Source organism: Diadema setosum, chromosome 7, assembly GCF_964275005.1.
Source record: "Diadema setosum chromosome 7, eeDiaSeto1, whole genome shotgun sequence".
Classification (NCBI taxonomy): Eukaryota; Metazoa; Echinodermata; class Echinoidea; order Diadematoida; family Diadematidae; genus Diadema; species Diadema setosum.
The window spans coordinates 36196926-36217401 of record NC_092691.1 but is presented as its reverse complement, the minus strand read 5'-3'; the positions used below and the strand labels follow the sequence as shown (position 1 = coordinate 36217401).

Here is a 20476-nt window from a genome sequence, read left to right as displayed (position 1 = left end):
TAATTGCCATTTTCTCAAATATTTTGGCACAGGCAGAACTTGTCCGCTGAGCATGGTGAGGGGAACACGCAAAAACGTATTACTTTTACTATATACCGAGAATAGGCTGGTCTGAACATATTTTTCTCCGAGGGGGAAAAAATGGTGCATTTTAGTGTACAAACCTAGCAACATCTAGGTCACACGGACTTGCCAATTAGTCTCACTTTTTAAACTTTTGCAGTTCTCAACTTTTTGTTTGTATGATTTTTACCCAAATCTGCACTGGTGTGCTTCTCTGATGTTTATGTTTTCATACAAAGCAGCATAATGACAGGATTGAGTTTCCGTATGAGTAGGTTCCATGTTTTCTCACCTCCGCCCGAGTGCTACAATTCATGTCACCCAGCACAAGGCAACTGATCATGTTTAAAATGCTCTCACCCAATCGGGAATTACAAGTATTTATGCCAGTTGACCTTATATATAGTATACGAATTATTGCTTTCAATGCTTATGTAATTTCCAAAGCTATAAACATTCACTTGTTCTCGACTGGCCGTCGACTACTGTTGCTTGTCCATAGCCTAAATAAGTTTGCATGGCACTGAAGGGTAACCACGTTGGCTGAAAACTCATTCACACACCGACAAAGGACATTTTATAACATGAAGAGTCATCCTGATTCTACTCCATGCTCAAGGTTGAACAGCTATAGATAATCAGAGGAACAAATATAGTTTCTTTTTCTTTCAGATCATAACTATACTGAAGACAGTAGGGGTACTAGTTATTTTTAGCATTTCTTCATAAAACAGTAATAAGTTATTTGTCGCTATCACGTATTCAAATTGTCGATGGAAATGAAGTTCTCACTTCAAAGACTACCAGTATATGGGCTGTATTCATATCTTCATTAAAATTCACTTTTTTCTCAACGTTATATCAGTGGGAATAGTTTTCCTTCGCATAGAAATATTGCAGTCTTGTTATAAACAACAAGATGTATCAACGATAGGTTTTAGGGGAAGAGAGTTTGCAATGAGCAAATCACTATTTCGATTCTTGATTTTTACTGTGTTTTTGTCTACAAAACATTGGGACTGTCTTAAGTCAATGACATCATAGCTTCTTCCATTTTGTATGTATTCGGGGAAAAAAGAAACACGCGAGAGAAGTGAAATATCCATGATTTTCACAACTTCTATCCGATACAGGTGAACTCTCTGTCAACTTGAATATTGGCATTGAAATCTAATGTTCATGTTCATTGTGATGCACTCACTTTTTAGCGAAATATACCCGTGTCGCTTGTTGACTTCAATTTGACATTTGCTGAATGTCGCCTTATGCAATGTGACCGTTCTTGACAAACTCGAAAATAATTCTAGGTGAACCTCAGGGTGAGCACGCGAGATATTTGCACTCTAGCTTTACACGAATTACGAGTACATGTCAGAACATGGTATAATGAGGGTCTGCGAGAGTTCGAGTGATGGTAGATCCTCTCTTCGGTAAATAACTATATCACCTCGGGCAAGCTTGGGGAAGAGACTTTGCGCGTACGGTGCCTGGCTGCGAGGCTGCCAGGCTGCCGCCTCCGTCGTCTCAAGATCGCGGTCAACGCACTCGGGGCAGACACGACGGCAGAATGGCGGGAACAGACAAAATGAGCCCAAGAGTTCGCCTCGACCTAGTCACTGTCCCTCAGATCGAGGCCTGCCCGCCCACCTTCCGCCCTGCTACTCCCCATCTCACTCCTCCCCCCCCCCCTCCATCTCTCTTTATATGTCTGTCTGTTTGTCTGTCTCTTCTCTGCTTCATGATTCCTCTGGCGCTGGATTGATGGCTAATCACTCAGATATAGTTAATCAGCAGAATAACTGTAAGGTCTGAGGAATATTCAAGGCTAAGAGCAAAATCGTGTCTTATATTCCATGTCACTACATTGTTATACTACCCTGATGTTGGCAAGACTTATTCTATATGTAAATTATACTTATGTCATCGAATTCTAAGACATGTGACCGTCTTAATTATTAGCATCATGTTGATACTAACCAGACATCAGTGACTTGAGCAGCAATATTGCATCTAATAGAATTACAATATGCTAATTATTTTGGCAATTGCTGTTTGCTGCAACTTTTCTACTTTTGATACAGTAAAAAGTTTGTCTCTATTGTGCATTTTCCCTTTTCTGCGAACTTGAGTACGGCTACTTGACGAAAATCGCATTCATAGTAACACACATGTTACGCGAAATCACACCAATTTATTCTGGCTTTCATAGGGCAGGTTAATAACTTATCTGTCTCAGGCCAAACGCGAAGTTTTAGCTGCAACGTCAGTGCAACTACTGACTACCAGAAGCACTTTCAAGGTGCAGTGTCCTGGCGGCCATCCGGTTGCTTTTGCTGTTTCAAACTTGTCTTGTTCTTCTTCAGAAGTGCAAACTATGCGGAGGCATTGACATCGTCGAGTCCAGCTTTAGAATCGATGTGTCGGTCGCGAATTCGACGGACCTATCCCATAAAGCGCACCTGATACGACCCGGATGCTCCTGCACTTCCCGCCCCTTGGCTCGGGGTACGCGACACTGCGAGTAAGGTTTCCGTGGGCGGGTATACCTTGTCGGGGTTGACATTACACCTTGGAGTGGTCATTATATCCACACGTAGCATATTCGAAATTTAGGAAGTGCTACTCAGTGTGGATTTCACCTGTCACTTGGGGCATCCAGGTGAAGATCGATCTACGCCAGTGGAGATGGTTATTGTTTTCAAGTAAAAGCCACGCAGCCGATGTCTTTACTTCGCGTAGGGACTGATGATGACAAATATCATTATGCTACACACTCCATTTTTTCCCGCCAGACGGAAGAAATTTCTTTTGATACTAGAAAACCGTGGTAGTCAACATGTTTTGTCATTAAAACATGCACGTGTATCAAGGTAAAGATTGAGGGATGCCAGCTTTCCCCGATCTAGAGAATGTTTTCGTTATGATCTCATTTTTTTCTCAATTCACAAAAAAGAATAAAAAAGATTAGACATCCTGTCATCGCTCTGGAAGTTTGCCCAAATTAAACTTAATTATATTCCTTAATGCTGTTACAGAGGAGCGCCGCTCTCATTTTGATGAAACGTCTGATAGATGCCTACTATAACTATTTTCATTTCCTTTCGTTCTACATAGCTACCTATAGCCACGCTATGCTGTGATACATGTTAAAAATGCGAAGAACTCCCAGACACGACTCCCCTCTCTCCCCCCGCCGTATGTTCTTTCGCGCTGTGGCCCGCAGACGGTCTCTGGATGTGCGGAGATTGGGTTCGCGCCAAAACGAGTTCAAGTGCGCCTCAAATAGAACTAGTTTCTCTTTTCTGTCCCCGAGCAAAACATGTCTGGATGAGAATGCGAACGAGACGAAATCGCCTAATGCCCCGACGATCATTACGGCGATCGAGAGCAGGAGCTTGAATGCGAGGGGAAAAAATGATGATAATGCACCCCGTGTCTGGATGTTTTTTAGTACATTGTGACCGACGATTCACCCAACATCTTGATCGCTTGCTCTACATAAAGCTGTTAGTATCGACGGATATTGTGCGATTGCATGCGTGTGTGTGCGTGTGTGTGTGTGTGTGTGTTCGTGCGTGTGTGTTTGTTTGTATGTGCGTAGTACATATAAAATATATACAGGTATATTCATCACGACAAAATATGCCTGAAATGGATTAAACCATTAAAGCACTTACCTTTTCATGAATGCAGCTGTAAACATATGTCGTCAACAGCAAAACAAACAAACAAACAAAACCAAAAAACAACAAAAGTATAAAAACTGGAAAAAACAAGAAGATAAGATCTATTCTTCACAGTTTCATAGCCATTTTTTTTTTTTGCATTTGACAAAAAAGAGTAAATCTTTAGAAAGTCTTTAAAACATTAAATGACTCTTACTGAAGTGAACTAAAATTAAATATTTACATTCATAAAAAAAAAGTTCGAACTCTATTGTATCTTTAAAAAAAAAGTTATTTCCTCTGAATTTTCTTTAATTGCCTTGTGCAAGTTGTCGTGTCAGCAAAGATGGTTCACATCGTTTTGAAGGGGATCAGTAATAATGTTATACAACCTGTTACAAGTTGTTTAATTCATGTGATGCAACTGTCATAATTAATCAAATGTCAATCACGAATGAAGAGCATAATAGGAGGGATGATCGCTCTCTTTTATTCTTTCCTACCTATCATGATTAAAGAAAGTGAAGTTCCTATTTAGTTTCAGTCAGTCTGAGGTCTTCTGCATATCTGGCTTTTTCAGAATATCAGTCGAATTTCATTTGATATTACTCAAAGATTCCATGGAATGCAATTAGCGTGGATGGCATGAAATGACGAGCACAATTCATTTAAATTCAATATTCTTTCCATTTCAGTCATACGGCGTAACAATGCAAATTTGATCCAGAATTTTCAAACGCTCTCTTTCAAATTTATTATATATATATATATATATATATATATATATATATATATATATATATATGTATATAGTGAGAGAGAGAGAGAGAGAAAGACAAACAGAAAGAAAGACAGAGAAAAAGAAAGTAAACATGATATATTTGTATTAAATGCTCCTATTTTCAAGTTCATGTAAAATTATATTTTGTGGGGCGAGTACTCATTCTCGCTACTGAGAGAAAGAAAAAAAAAAAGAGAACTCACATAATACGATTGTGTGCAAGTCTATAGCTCGGCGCTGGCGTAGTGCGTATATATAGCGCCCACGGCGCTGTGCATAGCGGAAAAAAGGGATGAGGTTCAAGGGCCCCTTGACCGCCGGCAAAGTCACCCGGTGCTACGACGGATGAGCATCGTGTATAACCTTCAGGCATTTTCCTTTCATAGATAGATCGAACCACTTTCTCCTTTCAAGGCTTGATTCATGCGGCATTCTTCCTGATAAAAAAAGGGGCACAGTCGATATTACTAGGCCGCGGAGGCATGCATCAACTGACTTTCTAAGACATGTCGAATAGACAGTTTCCCAGAATCGGTGTTTAGTCATCTCGCTGTTTGGCGTCTACTATTCCAAAATTTGCTGGGTTATTTTTATTGATTTTCAAGGATATTCTAAATAGAACGATCAGTCTCAAAGAGTCCAAAGGGTTTGGAAAAAGGTCAAATGGAATGAGTTTAGAATGGAAATAGGTGAACATCTTCGTCTTCAATGAATTCTGTTGATTCATTTCTCGGCAACATTCCGCAGGGTTGACATTCAAACGAAGCTTCTCGAACTCCGAAAGGGAGGAAATCATGTGATTTGAAATGAATAAGCACTGATCTGATTTGTTTAGGGATGGGGGATTCAGGCAGTGTTACACTGAGGTTGTGTAGAGCGGACTGCTTTAATCAGAAATCCTAATGATTGAACAAAGATTTTAATGGATGTAACAAAATCATATTACAAGAAGCAGGGATAGCCCTTGTCATAAATTATATGCGAAAATCCACACGAATTGGTGCAAGCATGGAGATATCACCTTCTTGGTGGCAAGTAACAAGTGCATTAAAACGTAATACAACTTTATCTTCAGTTTTGATTTAATAGAGACGGCACAACTAGTATGATGAGAAGGTTTTACTGTTCGTATGTAAAATATGATCATGGAATTGGATTACTTTTTCTTTTTACGAAATAGGGATATACCAGAAGCGTATATATAATGTGTAAGATCAGGTTATGATGCACTGACCTACAGTGTGTAAGTTTGCTGAACGATAACATGGTTAAGCTTTGGTCATTTAAAGTCACTATCTGCAACCGTAACTCCTTTAAAAGTCGTATTGCTAATTTGTTGCCAATGTTTCCTTAATAATCAAGCCGCTTGATCAAGGGCTTGATAGTGAGACTAGTAATGAAGCAGACATAATTACACAATATTGGGTAATACAGGCACAGAGTTTCCACCGTTGGCAGAATCATGCATTCTGGCATGATTTGACACTCAAACAAGCACCTTGATTCTTTTATGACAACTAATCTAATTTTCATGTAGACGTTTCTATTAAACAAGAATCTATACTATCTGATCGTCATCATTTTATAAAATATTATCTGTATAGTAATGTATAATTAATAGTTGCCTTGATCGTATCTTTTATCAATTATTATATATTTGCAGTCATTTCTGTCATTTTATGATATATCTTTAGAACCTAGTACACTTGGTGTTCATCTTGACTACAATCAGTGCCCCTCTACAGCTTACGTAAAATGACATCACTTGACCCAAACAATTAAATCATTTACATTATATAATTTACATATTGTATATTTGTTACATAATTATATATTTACATGCATATATGCAAAGATATATAAAGTGATTTCTCATATTAAAGGAATTGTACAGTTTTGGTTGAGATGGTCAAATGGAATGAGTTTAGAATGGAAATAGGTGAACATCTTCGTCTTCAATGAATTCTGTTGATTCATTTCTCGGCAACATTCCGCAGGGTTGACATTCAAACGAAGCTTCTCGAACTCCGAAAGGGAGGAAATCATGTGATTTGAAATGAATAAGCACTGTTCTGATTTGTTTAGGGATGGGGGATTCAGGCAGTGTTACACTGAGGTTGTGTAGAGCGGACTGCTTTAATCAGAAATCCTAATGATTGAACAAAGATTTTAATGGATGTAACAAAATCATATTACAAGAAGCAGGGATAGCCCTTGTCATAAATTATATGCGAAAATCCACACGAATTGGTGCAAGCATGGAGATATCACCTTCTTGGTGGCAAGTAACAAGTGCATTAAAACGTAATACAACTTTATCTTCAGTTTTGATTTAATAGAGACGGCACAACTAGTATGATGAGAAGGTTTTACTGTTCGTATGTAAAATATGATCATGGAATTGGATTACTTTTTCTTTTTACGAAATAGGGATATACCAGAAGCGTATATATAATGTGTAAGATCAGGTTATGATGCACTGACCTACAGTGTGTAAGTTTGCTGAACGATAACATGGTTAAGCTTTGGTCATTTAAAGTCACTATCTGCAACCGTAACTCCTTTAAAAGTCGTATTGCTAATTTGTTGCCAATGTTTCCTTAATAATCAAGCCGCTTGATCAAGGGCTTGATAGTGAGACTAGTAATGAAGCAGACATAATTACACAATATTGGGTAATACAGGCACAGAGTTTCCACCGTTGGCAGAATCATGCATTCTGGCATGATTTGACACTCAAACAAGCACCTTGATTCTTTTATGACAACTAATCTAATTTTCATGTAGACGTTTCTATTAAACAAGAATCTATACTATCTGATCGTCATCATTTTATAAAATATTATCTGTATAGTAATGTATAATTAATAGTTGCCTTGATCGTATCTTTTATCAATTATTATATATTTGCAGTCATTTCTGTCATTTTATGATATATCTTTAGAACCTAGTACACTTGGTGTTCATCTTGACTACAATCAGTGCCCCTCTACAGCTTACGTAAAATGACATCACTTGACCCAAACAATTAAATCATTTACATTATATAATTTACATATTGTATATTTGTTACATAATTATATATTTACATGCATATATGCAAAGATATATAAAGTGATTTCTCATATTAAAGGAATTGTACAGTTTTGGTTGAGACCTAATTTCAGGTTTCTAACATTTTTGGTGAGATAATGAGAAACCTCTTATGAAATATGAAGGAGCATGTAATTTTATGAGGAATTCAACGTTTATTTGATGAAAATTGGTTTTGAAATGGCTGAGATATCCAAAAAAGAACGATTCTAATAAAGTGTTTTATTTTGTTTTTGGATGTTTCAGTCATTCCAAACCCGATTTTCATCAAATAAACTTTGAATTCCTCTTAAAATGGTATGCTCTAACTATTTCATAAGTGTTTTCTTGGTATCTCACAAAAAGTTAAAAGCCAAATTCTCATCTCCACCAATACTGTACCATCCCTTTAATGCTTTCAAATTGGATTATCTGATTGTCATGTTTGAGAGCCACACTGTCTTGCGAAGTGGCGTCGTCAAAGGTGTTCCATGTCCCAAGCGTGATGTCCCTGGTGTATATCTGTTTGGTAATACGCACGATAAATAGGTCTTGTATAATAACCGTGAGATAGAGAGGCATTTGAGAGGCATCTCCAAACACATGACTTTTAGAACAATTAATTCTATGTAATACATTATGACATAATGGTTAATGATTGGTAGATTCAATATCAACATCTCGAATCAAAATAATATCTCGCAATATTCTAAAAAGCCATTCCCCAAAAGAAGAATATAGCGCTCTTTTACCTTTTGCCGTTTACAAAACCTTTTGCGGGTCATTGTAACGCGTGCGTGATGCTTCCATTATCTGATTACGCATTTCTCTATATAGTAGCCTCATACAATACCATGGCCCTGTTTCATAAAGCTGTTCGTAAAGTTACGATCAACTTACGAGTGACTGGTGATCAGTTCTTGTGCTGAATTATTGAAATTCTGATAAGTATAGCACATCAGAGCTGATCACCACTCGCTCGTAAGTTGTTCGTAACTTTACGAACAGCTTTATGAAACAGGGCCCATATTAATTAGTGACCTATAATGCATGGACCATTATGTATATTCAATACAGGCCATTATACAGGCCACTCGTGTGACTTTGCTGCTTGCTGCATTTGCTTATTTTTCTTTGATAATCTGTATCAATGTTTCTATGATAATCTGTATCAATGTTTCTATGATAATCTATATCAATGTTTCTATGATAATCTATATCAATGTTTCTATGATAATCTATATCAATGTTTCTATCCGTTATTCATTATTTTGTTCATGTATTGTTAAAGATGCATTTACTTACTCTCTCACACATAATAAGCAATTATAGTGGAGATAATCTAGTAGCAGTTTAGAAATTTCTAACAGCAACAACAATACAATGGCAAAACACCCTCCTTGCGGATTCCAAAGAAAAGTTCAAAAGCGAGCTCACCTGTTGTACAGCGCGTCATGCGTCACGCACAGATGTAGAATCGAAATAAGGTGAGATTACATTCGTTGTAGTCCTCATTTATCTCTGCTACCCGTTCTTAAAGCAAAATGTAAAGATATGGCTACCGGGTCACACATCCGTTCGTTAAATTTTAGATAAACCCTACGACGACCAAGGTCTGTTTTATCTACGTTCATACGCAGATGGTCACTGATAAATGTTGTACTCAAGCAGTAAACGTCTGTGATCAATTAATCTTAGTCAGAAACAAGATGTGCATGATTATGTATCAGTACATTATCATCATTCCACATGAAACAATACAGGAAGATCATGAAACAACCTTACCGCAACTAAACATAGAAGGAAAACTCGGATCAGAGGCAGGGGTGTTATTTATAGAGTCCGAGGAGTTTAACACGACCTTTGCCTTGGAGTGTATGTGCTTAGATTACCGTCAATGTTACGTGCTTGATAACATGAAGTCATTTTATTTCTATCGTACACACTGAAGCACTTTCGAGAACATGTAGTACTCGGTTTTATGGAATGTACCCCTATTCTCTTGAATGCATGTTTCCCTAGGGAAAGATCATACAATAGCGCGTATGACATCAGAGCTTGCTGAAGTTTTCCTTGGAGATTGGTTAACCTTGTGAATGTATGGAATGTATGCATCCATAGAAATACAGTGATAGCATGGCAGAAAATAGATTTACCACAAGATCTGCAACAGAGGCTACTCGGTATTATGTATAACCATCCCATCAACACAAATTCGGATTGCAGAAAACAATCAAGATGTCTCATTCATACTGAAGAATTTCTCATATATTTTTTATGGAATCTACTCTGGATGTTAAAATTTACTAGGTCATTTGGAATATTACATGACTTCGCAGTGGAAAATAAATCTGCTTGTGATTCTGTTTTGTCTATATCGATCCTGTAATAGCATGGACTTTTTTGTCACCAAGTCGGATTGTTTTTGTTTTTGTTTTGTTTCTGGTGATATATTTTTGTAGTTGCACCAATGAAATCAAAACGTTGATAGACATGACAACTATTCTTAGCTTAACTGCTAAGGGAATGGGAGTATATGATTGAGGGAAACTTAAACTTCAGGAAGGACACAGAGAATGTCGAATTTCAGGAAATGTTACGCTCAAGAAAATTGGTTTTGAAGCACATTGACTCACCCTGCGTTGAACGCGTAACGAAAGACAGGAGTTGGAATCTTTTTAGTCATCGCCAGGAAGGGATTATAGGATTACATTGAAACTTGGCATCTTTAACAAGCACATACCATTCTTAACCCTTCTCCTTACTGGTCTAATATGTCCAAAGGTTACGGGAATCAAAAGCTAACGTAGGTCGTAAACAGACCCCCGACAACTCTTCAAATACAAACAAGTAAAGTATAAGTGTTTTGATTTTTTTTTTCTTTCTGTATAGCTAACTTTTCATTCACACCAACTTCAGAAAAAAAAAAAAAGCCTCGGCAGTGGCAAATGTGTGATGATATTTTGCAATTTTCAAATGCACTTCCATGAGAAAGCGATATTTAGAGGGTCTGTCTGTGGGCGTGTCCAAGTAATTTGGGGAAGGATAGTGCAAGGGGTATTATGGGGTGCATGGGGAGTATTTGGAAGTTCGTTTCGCAGCGTGTGGGATGTTGTTGAGAGTATCGTTGCTGGACGCAGGTCGACATGCATTTCAGCTGCATAGGCTGTTTTTGATATTCCGTAAATTAGAGTGAATTATAGTAAGTATTTATGTGTTAGATATGGAATTAGATAATGATATTATATTGATGTAGATGTTTGATTTCCTTAAAGGTACTGTTTACCATTGGAAGCAGTGATTTAAAAAATGTTCTAGTTATCACATTTTATACATGTGTGTAGGTCAGTTGTATCACAAAATATCCTACCACATAAAAATTTTGCAATAAAGCCTAAAATATAAGGAGATCTTACTATTTTTATAATTGTAGATGGTTTAGTCTGGAAACAATTCTATCATAACTATTGTTCACATTTTGTATATTTAACAATACTTAACACTGATTATACTGAATAACTTTTTACACAGGTTGTTTCTATCCCTAGGTCACTGTTTAGAACCATTTTGAAGCACTAAAACTGGGTTTTTGTTTCTTCTGCAAATGGTAAACAATACCTTTAACTATTCAAAGGGGATGGCTAGTAACTGATCAGTGGGAATCAGTGGGAATGCTGGAGGATGATTGTTCCAATCCTTGTGGGATTAATTTAAGAGTACATTATATATCTATTGTTGTGTGAAAATTATTTGCTTCAGAATGGTCTCATATTCAAGTAATGTGCAGTTTAATGTTTCCAGGTTAGCGTGCCTGGTCAGTGACGGGGCATTAATCTGCACGTTACTTGAATATGAGACCGTTCTGAAGCAAATAATTTCCACACAACAGTAGATATATAAGGTACTCTTATGAATCCCACAAGGATTGGAACAATCATCCCTCAGCATTCCCACTGATTCCCACTAGCCATCCCCTTTAAGCATGCAGTTAAATTATCGAACTTTAATATGATGTGCAATAACATCCTATAGTATAGTGTATAGTCTGTAGTTGACAGAAAAGCATCGATATGTCATTTTTAAATGTAATAGTGTTAGAGTAAATGATAAAGCGTTGCGGTGTTTGGGTGTGGGTAATATTCAAAATACATATTGATAAATTGATTTATTTTATTTTTATCGTTTTCAGTTTGAATTCTGGGGTGAGATATGCATCATTTTTGTGTATGTATGTTTGAATACATATTTTGCTATCTATATCATAAATTTCAGCATTTATGTGTATTGGACCCCATGGAAGAACAGAATCATTATCCGAAATGGGCAATCCGAAATAGGCAACGAATCCATTTTGCAATCCATCTTTGATTAATGTATGCTTTTTATATTGCTCTGTGTATCTTTTAATGTGAAATGGAGCATAAATAAACAAACAAAAAGAACAAACAAACGTGTCCAGGCAGGAACGAAAACGTAATTAAAGAAAATAAACACCTAAAACGCTTTGACTGTTTTAGTAATGTTTTAGGTTTTGAAACTCAGGTAATCCAAACTGTCATCTTTTCTCAGAAGTTGGAGGGTGGGGTGGGATTGGGGGGGGGGGGTCTGGATGACTCAAGCAATGTCAGCCTTGGCGGGAATATTTGTAGTCTTTCCCCCTGTCAAGGTCAAGTGATGCGTGCTTGCCATGCGCAAGTTGTGACAATGAGCACCATTTCTAGCTTCCTATACCACCCCGACGCCATTCTCCAACACCCTCTGGTGACGTTTGATTCATATGGATCCGAGGGCATAACGCAAATTGCATGGACGAACACGGTCATACCGTGAGTACCTTGATATTCATTTGTCCACGCCCTTGAGGGCGGTCGAAGCTTAGTTAATGTTTTCCCATGACCTTGCTATAATTGACATTATAAGTAGGTAGTCCTTCAGGGATTAATAATTGTCCTCACTAGTCCCTAGCCAGACACTTTGTTAATCTCATCAGTTCGACATACTGTCGATCAATATGACTTTTTTTTTTTTTTTTTTTTTTTGGTAGAGAGGTTACCGTTAAAGACGGCGATTTTTTTTTTTCATTTTAAATCACACGTACCATTTAAATGCAGAAAACAGAGGGGGAATGCAAATAATGGATGTCAGGACAAATTGGGTACAGTTAATCAAACAGAAGAATCAAGAGAAGCTTATATTGTATTGGCAAGGCGACGATTATTCCACCAGAACTCTTTGTTGCACATGTGGCGCCTTTAAACCCTAAGCTTGACTAAACTAAACTGCATGATAATACTCATGTGAATGACGCATGTACATGTATGCATAAATAGAATATAATCATGCAGTTTCTTTAAACACCCTTTTTCCCCTCATACATACAGACAAACAGCCATCCGACAGCCAGACAACATCAAATCGGATGTTGGTCTCCGATTTGTTGTTGTCTAGCTGTCGCTGTTGGTGTCAAAGCTGTAAACGTTGTAAAAGTTTCAATTGCCCTGTTTAAGAACTTCCGGAAATATAAATTAGTAACTTAGAAAAAAAAAAATCCAAGTCTTCTTGCATGATTATCATTACGTAAATTTGTTTTGAAATTTTCTTTTGCTTTGTTAAAGAATTCCTTGTTACACCTGAAGTTGTTACACAATTTTGCAGAAATCATAGTCAGCTTGCACCTAAGTTTACTCAACGTTTATCTTCTCGATTGTCTTTGTGTTACACATAAAAATGGACGAAATAGCCGTCTAAGAGCCTATGACATTGGTGTGTAAGTACTATTGATGCGGACTGTCAAGGACATGAACCTTTAAGCAGTCGAGGTTTGCATTCCAAACCCGCACGAGCGGTGAAAGTGGGGCCAGTTCCATGTACCTCTTTCAGGCTACACTTACCAGCTTCCGAGGGCCCAGGGATTTGCCGCTGGGATGCGCTCCGCATAGCTCCGGCAACTCGACGCTTGCCCTGCGAACAAACAACGGATATGGTCGAGTTTGTTCTCCAAACACGCCGGTACTCCGGCATGGGACGGGTGACGACCGACACTTCATTCCAACAGACCGTGATGGGGTGGGGGCAATGAGGGGCGGAAGGTGTCGAAAAATATCCACCTTGGGCGGCCTACAAAAGGGAACAACATCGCTCATTGATCGCCACCATAGGCTTTTGAATCAATAAAGGTCTCTGTTTAGATATTTCACATTAATGACAGTGCTATAAAATCCCTAACATCTAAAGGCAAAGGAAAGTGTTTTTTTTTTTTCTTCCATAACCTTTCTTTCCAACTTACTTCCGCATCATTATCCAAATGTATGTGGCGTTTTCCGACCGGGGTTGCACTCTACCTTGATAATAAGCAGCCGCTTCCCTCCACCTTTCTGCCTTCTATTAATTGAATGTGCAGTGAAGGCTACCCTAAAGTGAAATGCTTTAAGTGATACCAGAGCTCTCAATGGTTTCATTTGGAGTCATAGAGTGTGAGCTGGTGCATTATGCCTGCAACGGTTTCTCACGACAGGTGATTTCCTGGAGCGATTGTATTCATAAAGCATCGTAAATGAAATATTTCTCACTCTCTTGATAATGGTGAAGTCTTTTTTTTTTCATTCTCATCAAACATTTTCAAACATCTTCATTTCTTACTTATGTCTTATTTATCTGAAATTGTAGAGCACAATTGGTAAATACAGGCGAAAGCAATCGTCACTTTTTTTGTAGGCCTTCAAATACGTAATGCCATAAAAAATACAGGCACACACACACACAAACGCACACACACATGTATATATATATATATATATATATATATATATATATATATATATATATATATATATATATATATATATGTATATATATATATATATATATATATATATATATATATATTCTTTTTTTAATGAATTTTCTATTCCTTTAAAGTGATGCAGGATGTTGGCACTTTCTAGAAGAGTAAATCTTACCGTCTACAAGTGCTCGCGTATTAGGAGTCGGTATTTTATTTGTCTGTGTTATTGAGGAAACGACGCCATGCGTGTATGATTACAAAGTTAACTCTTAAGTAAGGTAATATACAATTCATCAATTGTCACACACTGTCTTTTCAGGTATCACTTTCCCCGATGTGCGTGCGCAAACTTGTTTAAATCTTCCAGTAGAGCCAGTGGTTCACCTCTGATACCGCACACGAAGTGTGCCGCTAATACAAGAACCAATCGCCTGTCAGCGCAATGGCAACAAATTCCGATATTTATGCAACGCCCACTACTCTATCAAGAAAACACACAGAGATATTTCTGAACGCAGGGGTTAACTGAAGTAATTCTGCGAGGAGATGACGAAGGAGAGAGACGGAGCGACATGGTGGGCCGATGGGGCGTTGAACCTGCTCAACATTCCAAACTTTAATCGCGCCAAAGTTGCCGCTGAGTGAAATACTGAGCCCGCCAAAGCTTCCGAGCGCCATCTTGGTCGCCTGTGAAAACATGTGAAAGACAACAGTATCAATATCATGTCAGGACTGAACTTGGGTGGAGAGAATGGAAATAAACACTCTTTAAGGGTGAAAACATGCATGATAGCTACAAGCAGGTGCACAAACAGTTCCAACATTTCTGTTTTCTTGAGCTTGACAAAGGACAGTGACTCTGGCGTAGAGATATATCTGACATTGCCGTGAAAGAAAAAAGAACTTCGGTACCTTTGTCCATGTTGTTGCGTTGTTTGAAAAGGTGTTATTGGGCGTCCGCACGATCAGGTAGCCAAACGCACGGACTGTGCAAGATACAATCGGGCCCTTAGTTTATTTTCGTTCTCTATCATATATTTTTGTTTGCTTCACAGGTACGTCCGCGAGTGGCTAGGGTCCATGGTGGTTGCCAGCATTATTGAGATGAATCCCGATGACCAAACGTACTTCGTGCCGGAGTCCAGGCGGCCGTTTCTCACCAACGGACCGTGCAACATCGTGGCTTTCAGCGGCCTCGTCCCGATGCTATGTCAGGCCTACGACTCTGTGCTCAGCTGCTTCAAGGAAGACGGACCAAAAGGTGTGTACAGAAATAAAAAAAAAAGTTACAAAAACAAACTATGGACAAAGACGGAGCAGAAGAAAAAAACAGAACGAGAACAAAAACAGCAACAACAAAATAACTCTCACAAAAATCAAATTAAAAAGAAACACCAAAGACAACAAACAGAATGCCAAATATAAAAAAAGTCCAAAATGTGATATATGTTTTATAGTACACTTGCTTTTTCGGTTAATGCCTAAATTACCTCAATTCAATATATATATATATATATATATATATATATATATATATATATATATATATGTGTATATATATATATATATATATTGTGTGTGTGTGTGTGTGTGTGTGTGTGTGTAGGTGTGCGTGAAGCAAGGGGGGGGGGGTAGGGCAGACATTAAAGCAGTCGAGAGGACAATTTTATCGTCAGATTTCCATCCACTTTACCCTTCATGAAACGAACCTTTAACAACGTCAAACTCCATGGTCATTACGTGACATTTACACGGCATTGAGCCTTTAAACGATGGAATTGAGTGGCAGACAGCGCGCGAGCCTGGGGAGCATTTTCATTACGAAATAGATATGATTCCCCAACTAATGAGCGGGCATATTATCTAAAGTTCGACATTAATTATCACCAATAATATTCAATGTCATTTGCAGATTTAAGCGTTACGGGCATTACAAGGCTTTGCGAACCAGCGTACCTTGGTGAAGAGACTGGGATATATATTCATTTTCTCTTGCAAGTATTAATAAAATCCTATACCAAGCAATCGAGAATGAAATGTAACCGGGGCTGGAAGGCTTTTGTTTCTTCATTTTATGAATTCAATTTCTATTCTATTTCATCGTGAATATTTGTGGGCATATTTGTTGAGAAAAAAAAAATGCAGAAATGAAATTAACAAACAAATAAACTAACAATAAATGTAACAAAAGAAATCCCTTACAAATTGAACAAAAAACAACATTCAACTCCAACAATTCAGAGGAACGTAGAAGTTGGGAATGGTTGCTTGTTGAAAATGCGTCGGAAAGTCATCCTGTTATTGCCAGTTGAAGTGACACGTGTTGAATTTTAAAGATATGATGAGAATCTCTATATTTCTAAATCTTCTAATCTTTTTTTTTCTATCTCCACACAATTTGAGCAAATTATGACCAAAGTTATTAAGTCGCTTAACATCGTCGCCATTGCAATAATGATGTTTAGTCATAAAGTTATTACAGTCATCAAATTTTCCGCTCTATTTTTATAAGCATTTAAACGCAAGAGGTCAACTCAATCAACCTACTTTGTGTAAGTGAGCAAACTTTTCCATGTTAGACGGCATCGAACTTCAAAAGCCAAAATCTCTTAACAATAGAATGTGTGTTTCTCCAGTACCCTCGTTATTACCCCATTTTCCCTTGGATAGGACACGGAATGGAGGTCCTGTGTGTGAGAGAGTCACACCTCATACACGTAAAAGATTCCGCTTCATTCATTCATCGTGAAGAGCAGAGTGCATAATCCGGTGAAGTGGTCCCGCCTCACATCCAACTGGATCCCATTGAAGACTAGCTAATACAGCTGAATATGGGCTATCCAGCCATCTTTTCAGATGGGGAAAAATGAAACAAACAAACAAACAAACAAACGGCTATCCAGCCATCTTTTCAGATGGGGAAAAATGAAACAAACAAACAAACAAACAAGGGAACAAACGAACATTTTTCTAAAGACATATACATTTTCTCTGTCTTCGGCCAAATCGTATCATAATCCAGTTTTCTCAGCTTTTATGACAAATATTCGATACAAATACATGTATTATCTGGACGGGACGAAAATTCTCAACTAAATGGGAATTGAAATGCATGAACTTGCAAGCTCAGAACAATTCATGTATTTGTGCCCCCCCCCCCCCCCTTCCGCTGAAAATTTTCTCAAGTTTTAAATTCATCATGGGACAATTTATCTGTCTTTGGTGTGTGTGGGTTTTTTTTTTCTCTCTCTCTCTCTCGAAAGTGAACGCGTGTGATCGCGATCGGTGATCGCGGGCACAGAGACAGTGACAAGTTCACCTTTATAAACGTAAGGATTGAGAGAATGCAGCAATATCAGTAGAAAACATTAGTGAAAGTTTGAGGAAAATTGGACAATCGATGCAAAAGTTATGAATGTTTAAATTTTTTTGTGTGTTGGAACCGCTGGATGAGGAGACTACTAAGGCTCCTGATGTCATATGAGTACAACAGTATAAAGAAAATGTAAAGAAAATTCAACATATTTTCACTTTTTTCGCATAATAAAAGAGCACTTGACTTGCCTCTTTCTAAAGGCCATGGGAATAATATTACCCATAACATATATCAATAACGAGTCAAGGGAATGTGTACTTTTATCAAAAGATGAAATTTTGTGAAATTCTCTTAATATTTTCCTTATATTGATGTACGCATGTGACATCATACATATACACTGCAGTAGTCTTCTCATCCAGCGGTGACTGCACAAAAACTCCAAAAATTCATAACTTTTGAACGGATTGTCTGATTTTCCTCAAACTTTCACTGATGTGTTCTACTAATATTGCTACATTCTCTCAATCCTTATGTTAATGAAGGTGGACTTGTCCTTTAAGCACTTTGGCAACTCTTCTCCATCGAGTGATAGAGCAGCGATATCAAACGCCGCTTAATATGGATTTTTTGGGGTGTTTTTAATGATGATGAGTAAGCAATGGGTGCGATTCAATATTAACTATTCTCTCCGTGAAGTGTTCGTGGCAACACCTTCCTTGCCATGAGAAATTCCCATGGTTACTGAGCGGCAACAACCTTCGTAAGTAATTTTTACCCCGTAGATCAACGCCATATACGTCTGTGATTATTGATACGCCATTACCTTTCTTTCCATCAAGATTAATTACAGATCGTGATGGACACAGTGACTTCACTGTCAACCAGAAGTATGAAGGACCGTAACTGGCATAATATCGTTGGTTGAGAATGATAAGAGTGTAAAGTGCCTCGAACACTGGCTTTAGTGGCAACTTAACACCCCTATCATTGTCAACCGACGTTATATTGTAATATAATATAATATAATATAATATAATATAATATAATATAATATAATATAATATAATATGATATAATATGATATAATATAATATAATATAATATAATATAATATAATATGATATGATATAATACAATATAAAATAATATAATATAATATAATATAATATGATATAATATAATATAATATAATATAATATAATATGATATAATATAATATAATATAATATAATGTAATACAGTATATGCAATATAAAATAATGTATATAACTTTTCTATAAGTGAGTTGTCTTTTGCATTGGAAGATTTCTTATGCGAACAATTATTTCGTGGACTATTTTGCATTGTCGATTTTTCTTTTTCTGTTGAAGTGAAAGGCGAGAATTTACGTCAAACTTATTGCACTGTGGGAAAAAAAGAAAAATTCAGGGACGATACCACTCAACCGCAGACGTAATTGAACCATCAGGACAGTTGCTCTGCGTAATAGCAATCACCATCATCTCTGCAGCAATACGGAGATGACGCCATAAAGAGCTGGTGGACGCGTGCGGGGGTGGAGTGCCGTTTTTCTTTTTTGCCCCATAGTTAGTTTTTAATCGGTTCTGTGTCGAGTAATTATTTCGCTTTGACATGCAGCAAACGAAAATGTCATAGAGTTGGAATGCCGTAAGGCTGCGGAGAGCTGACGGCGTTCGTAACCGTCCATTTATAGTTTTGTCTTTTTACACGACATTTTTGGGATGACGAATTTATCGCATTTACGTGGGCACGAGGTCATCATTGTTCGCCGGCAGCTAATTTCTTTTTAATCGTTTTAACACCGAGTCTACTTCCCTCTTTCATTCCTGATAATATTCATAAATTCCAAAGGTTGTTTTTTTTTTCTCCCGTCGTCACGTGGAATGCGTCTAGATCGAGGAGGGAGGCTACAAAACAAGGTGAAAAGCTAGAGCACAGAACACCACAAGTTTAAATGGTACGATGTCAAAACCCTGGGAGGGAGAGAGAAAGAAATAGAGAATAAAACAAAATAGATGCAACATATTGCAGCGCATACGACTGCGTGACTTGCGCTTCCAGTAATTTCATGCTGTAGCACTCCGAAAAACCACATCCGGCGTTTTCATAGTTTCGGAACAAATTCCGTTTCATCAAAATGTGTCATCGCATTCTTAGTTGGCAAGTGACTGTTTTCCAATCGCAATGCCTCGTGGTAATCCCAATTTAGGTTGATTGAGTGGCTTCCTCGCCACACATGGTGTAGAAAATGTTTGCAGTTTACAGTTCTTTCGACTCCTTCTTCATCAACAAGACTCATAAATATTATAGTATGTAACAATAAACATTTATCAAGTAAGCTTCCTGATTTAAGTTTAAAAAAAAGAATCAAAGTTAAACGACTTACTTCCTTGAGGATCCGAAGCGGCTTCTGGGCCCCGTTTCACAAAAGATGTTAGGATAGCAAATTGCAGGGACAACAGCCAATCAGGAAGCTTGATTCTTGTCGTTTTACCATGACAATTGCCATTCCAGCATCAGTTGCTATCATAGCAACTTTTATGAAATGGGGTTTTTTGTGTCCATCCTTCAACCTCTGTGATATAAAGCAATCTTTTCCACACCTTCTTTTCATGTAAAAAAGAACCAGAAACTATGAACTTTGAAGTCTCCATCACATGTTGTATCAAATTTTCATGAAGTATCCGAGTGGTCTTTGTAAACTTCCAGACAAGATTTTTCATGAACAAAATAATACACAATCATTTTTTTTTTTGTAGGCATGAGTCCAT

At 37.6% G+C, this 20476-nt stretch overlaps 1 protein-coding gene across 1 annotated transcript in view; it reads left to right on the top strand.

Moving 5' to 3' along the window:
* Positions 1-20476, top strand: part of LOC140231314 (S-adenosylmethionine-dependent methyltransferase Rv2258c-like) — a 58601-nt gene that overhangs the window by 28552 nt on the left and 9573 nt on the right. The window contains exon 2 of the mRNA XM_072311465.1: positions 15421-15626. Within this exon, the coding sequence (XP_072167566.1) occupies positions 15421-15626 (206 nt within the window). The remainder of the gene's footprint in view (positions 1-15420; positions 15627-20476) is intronic.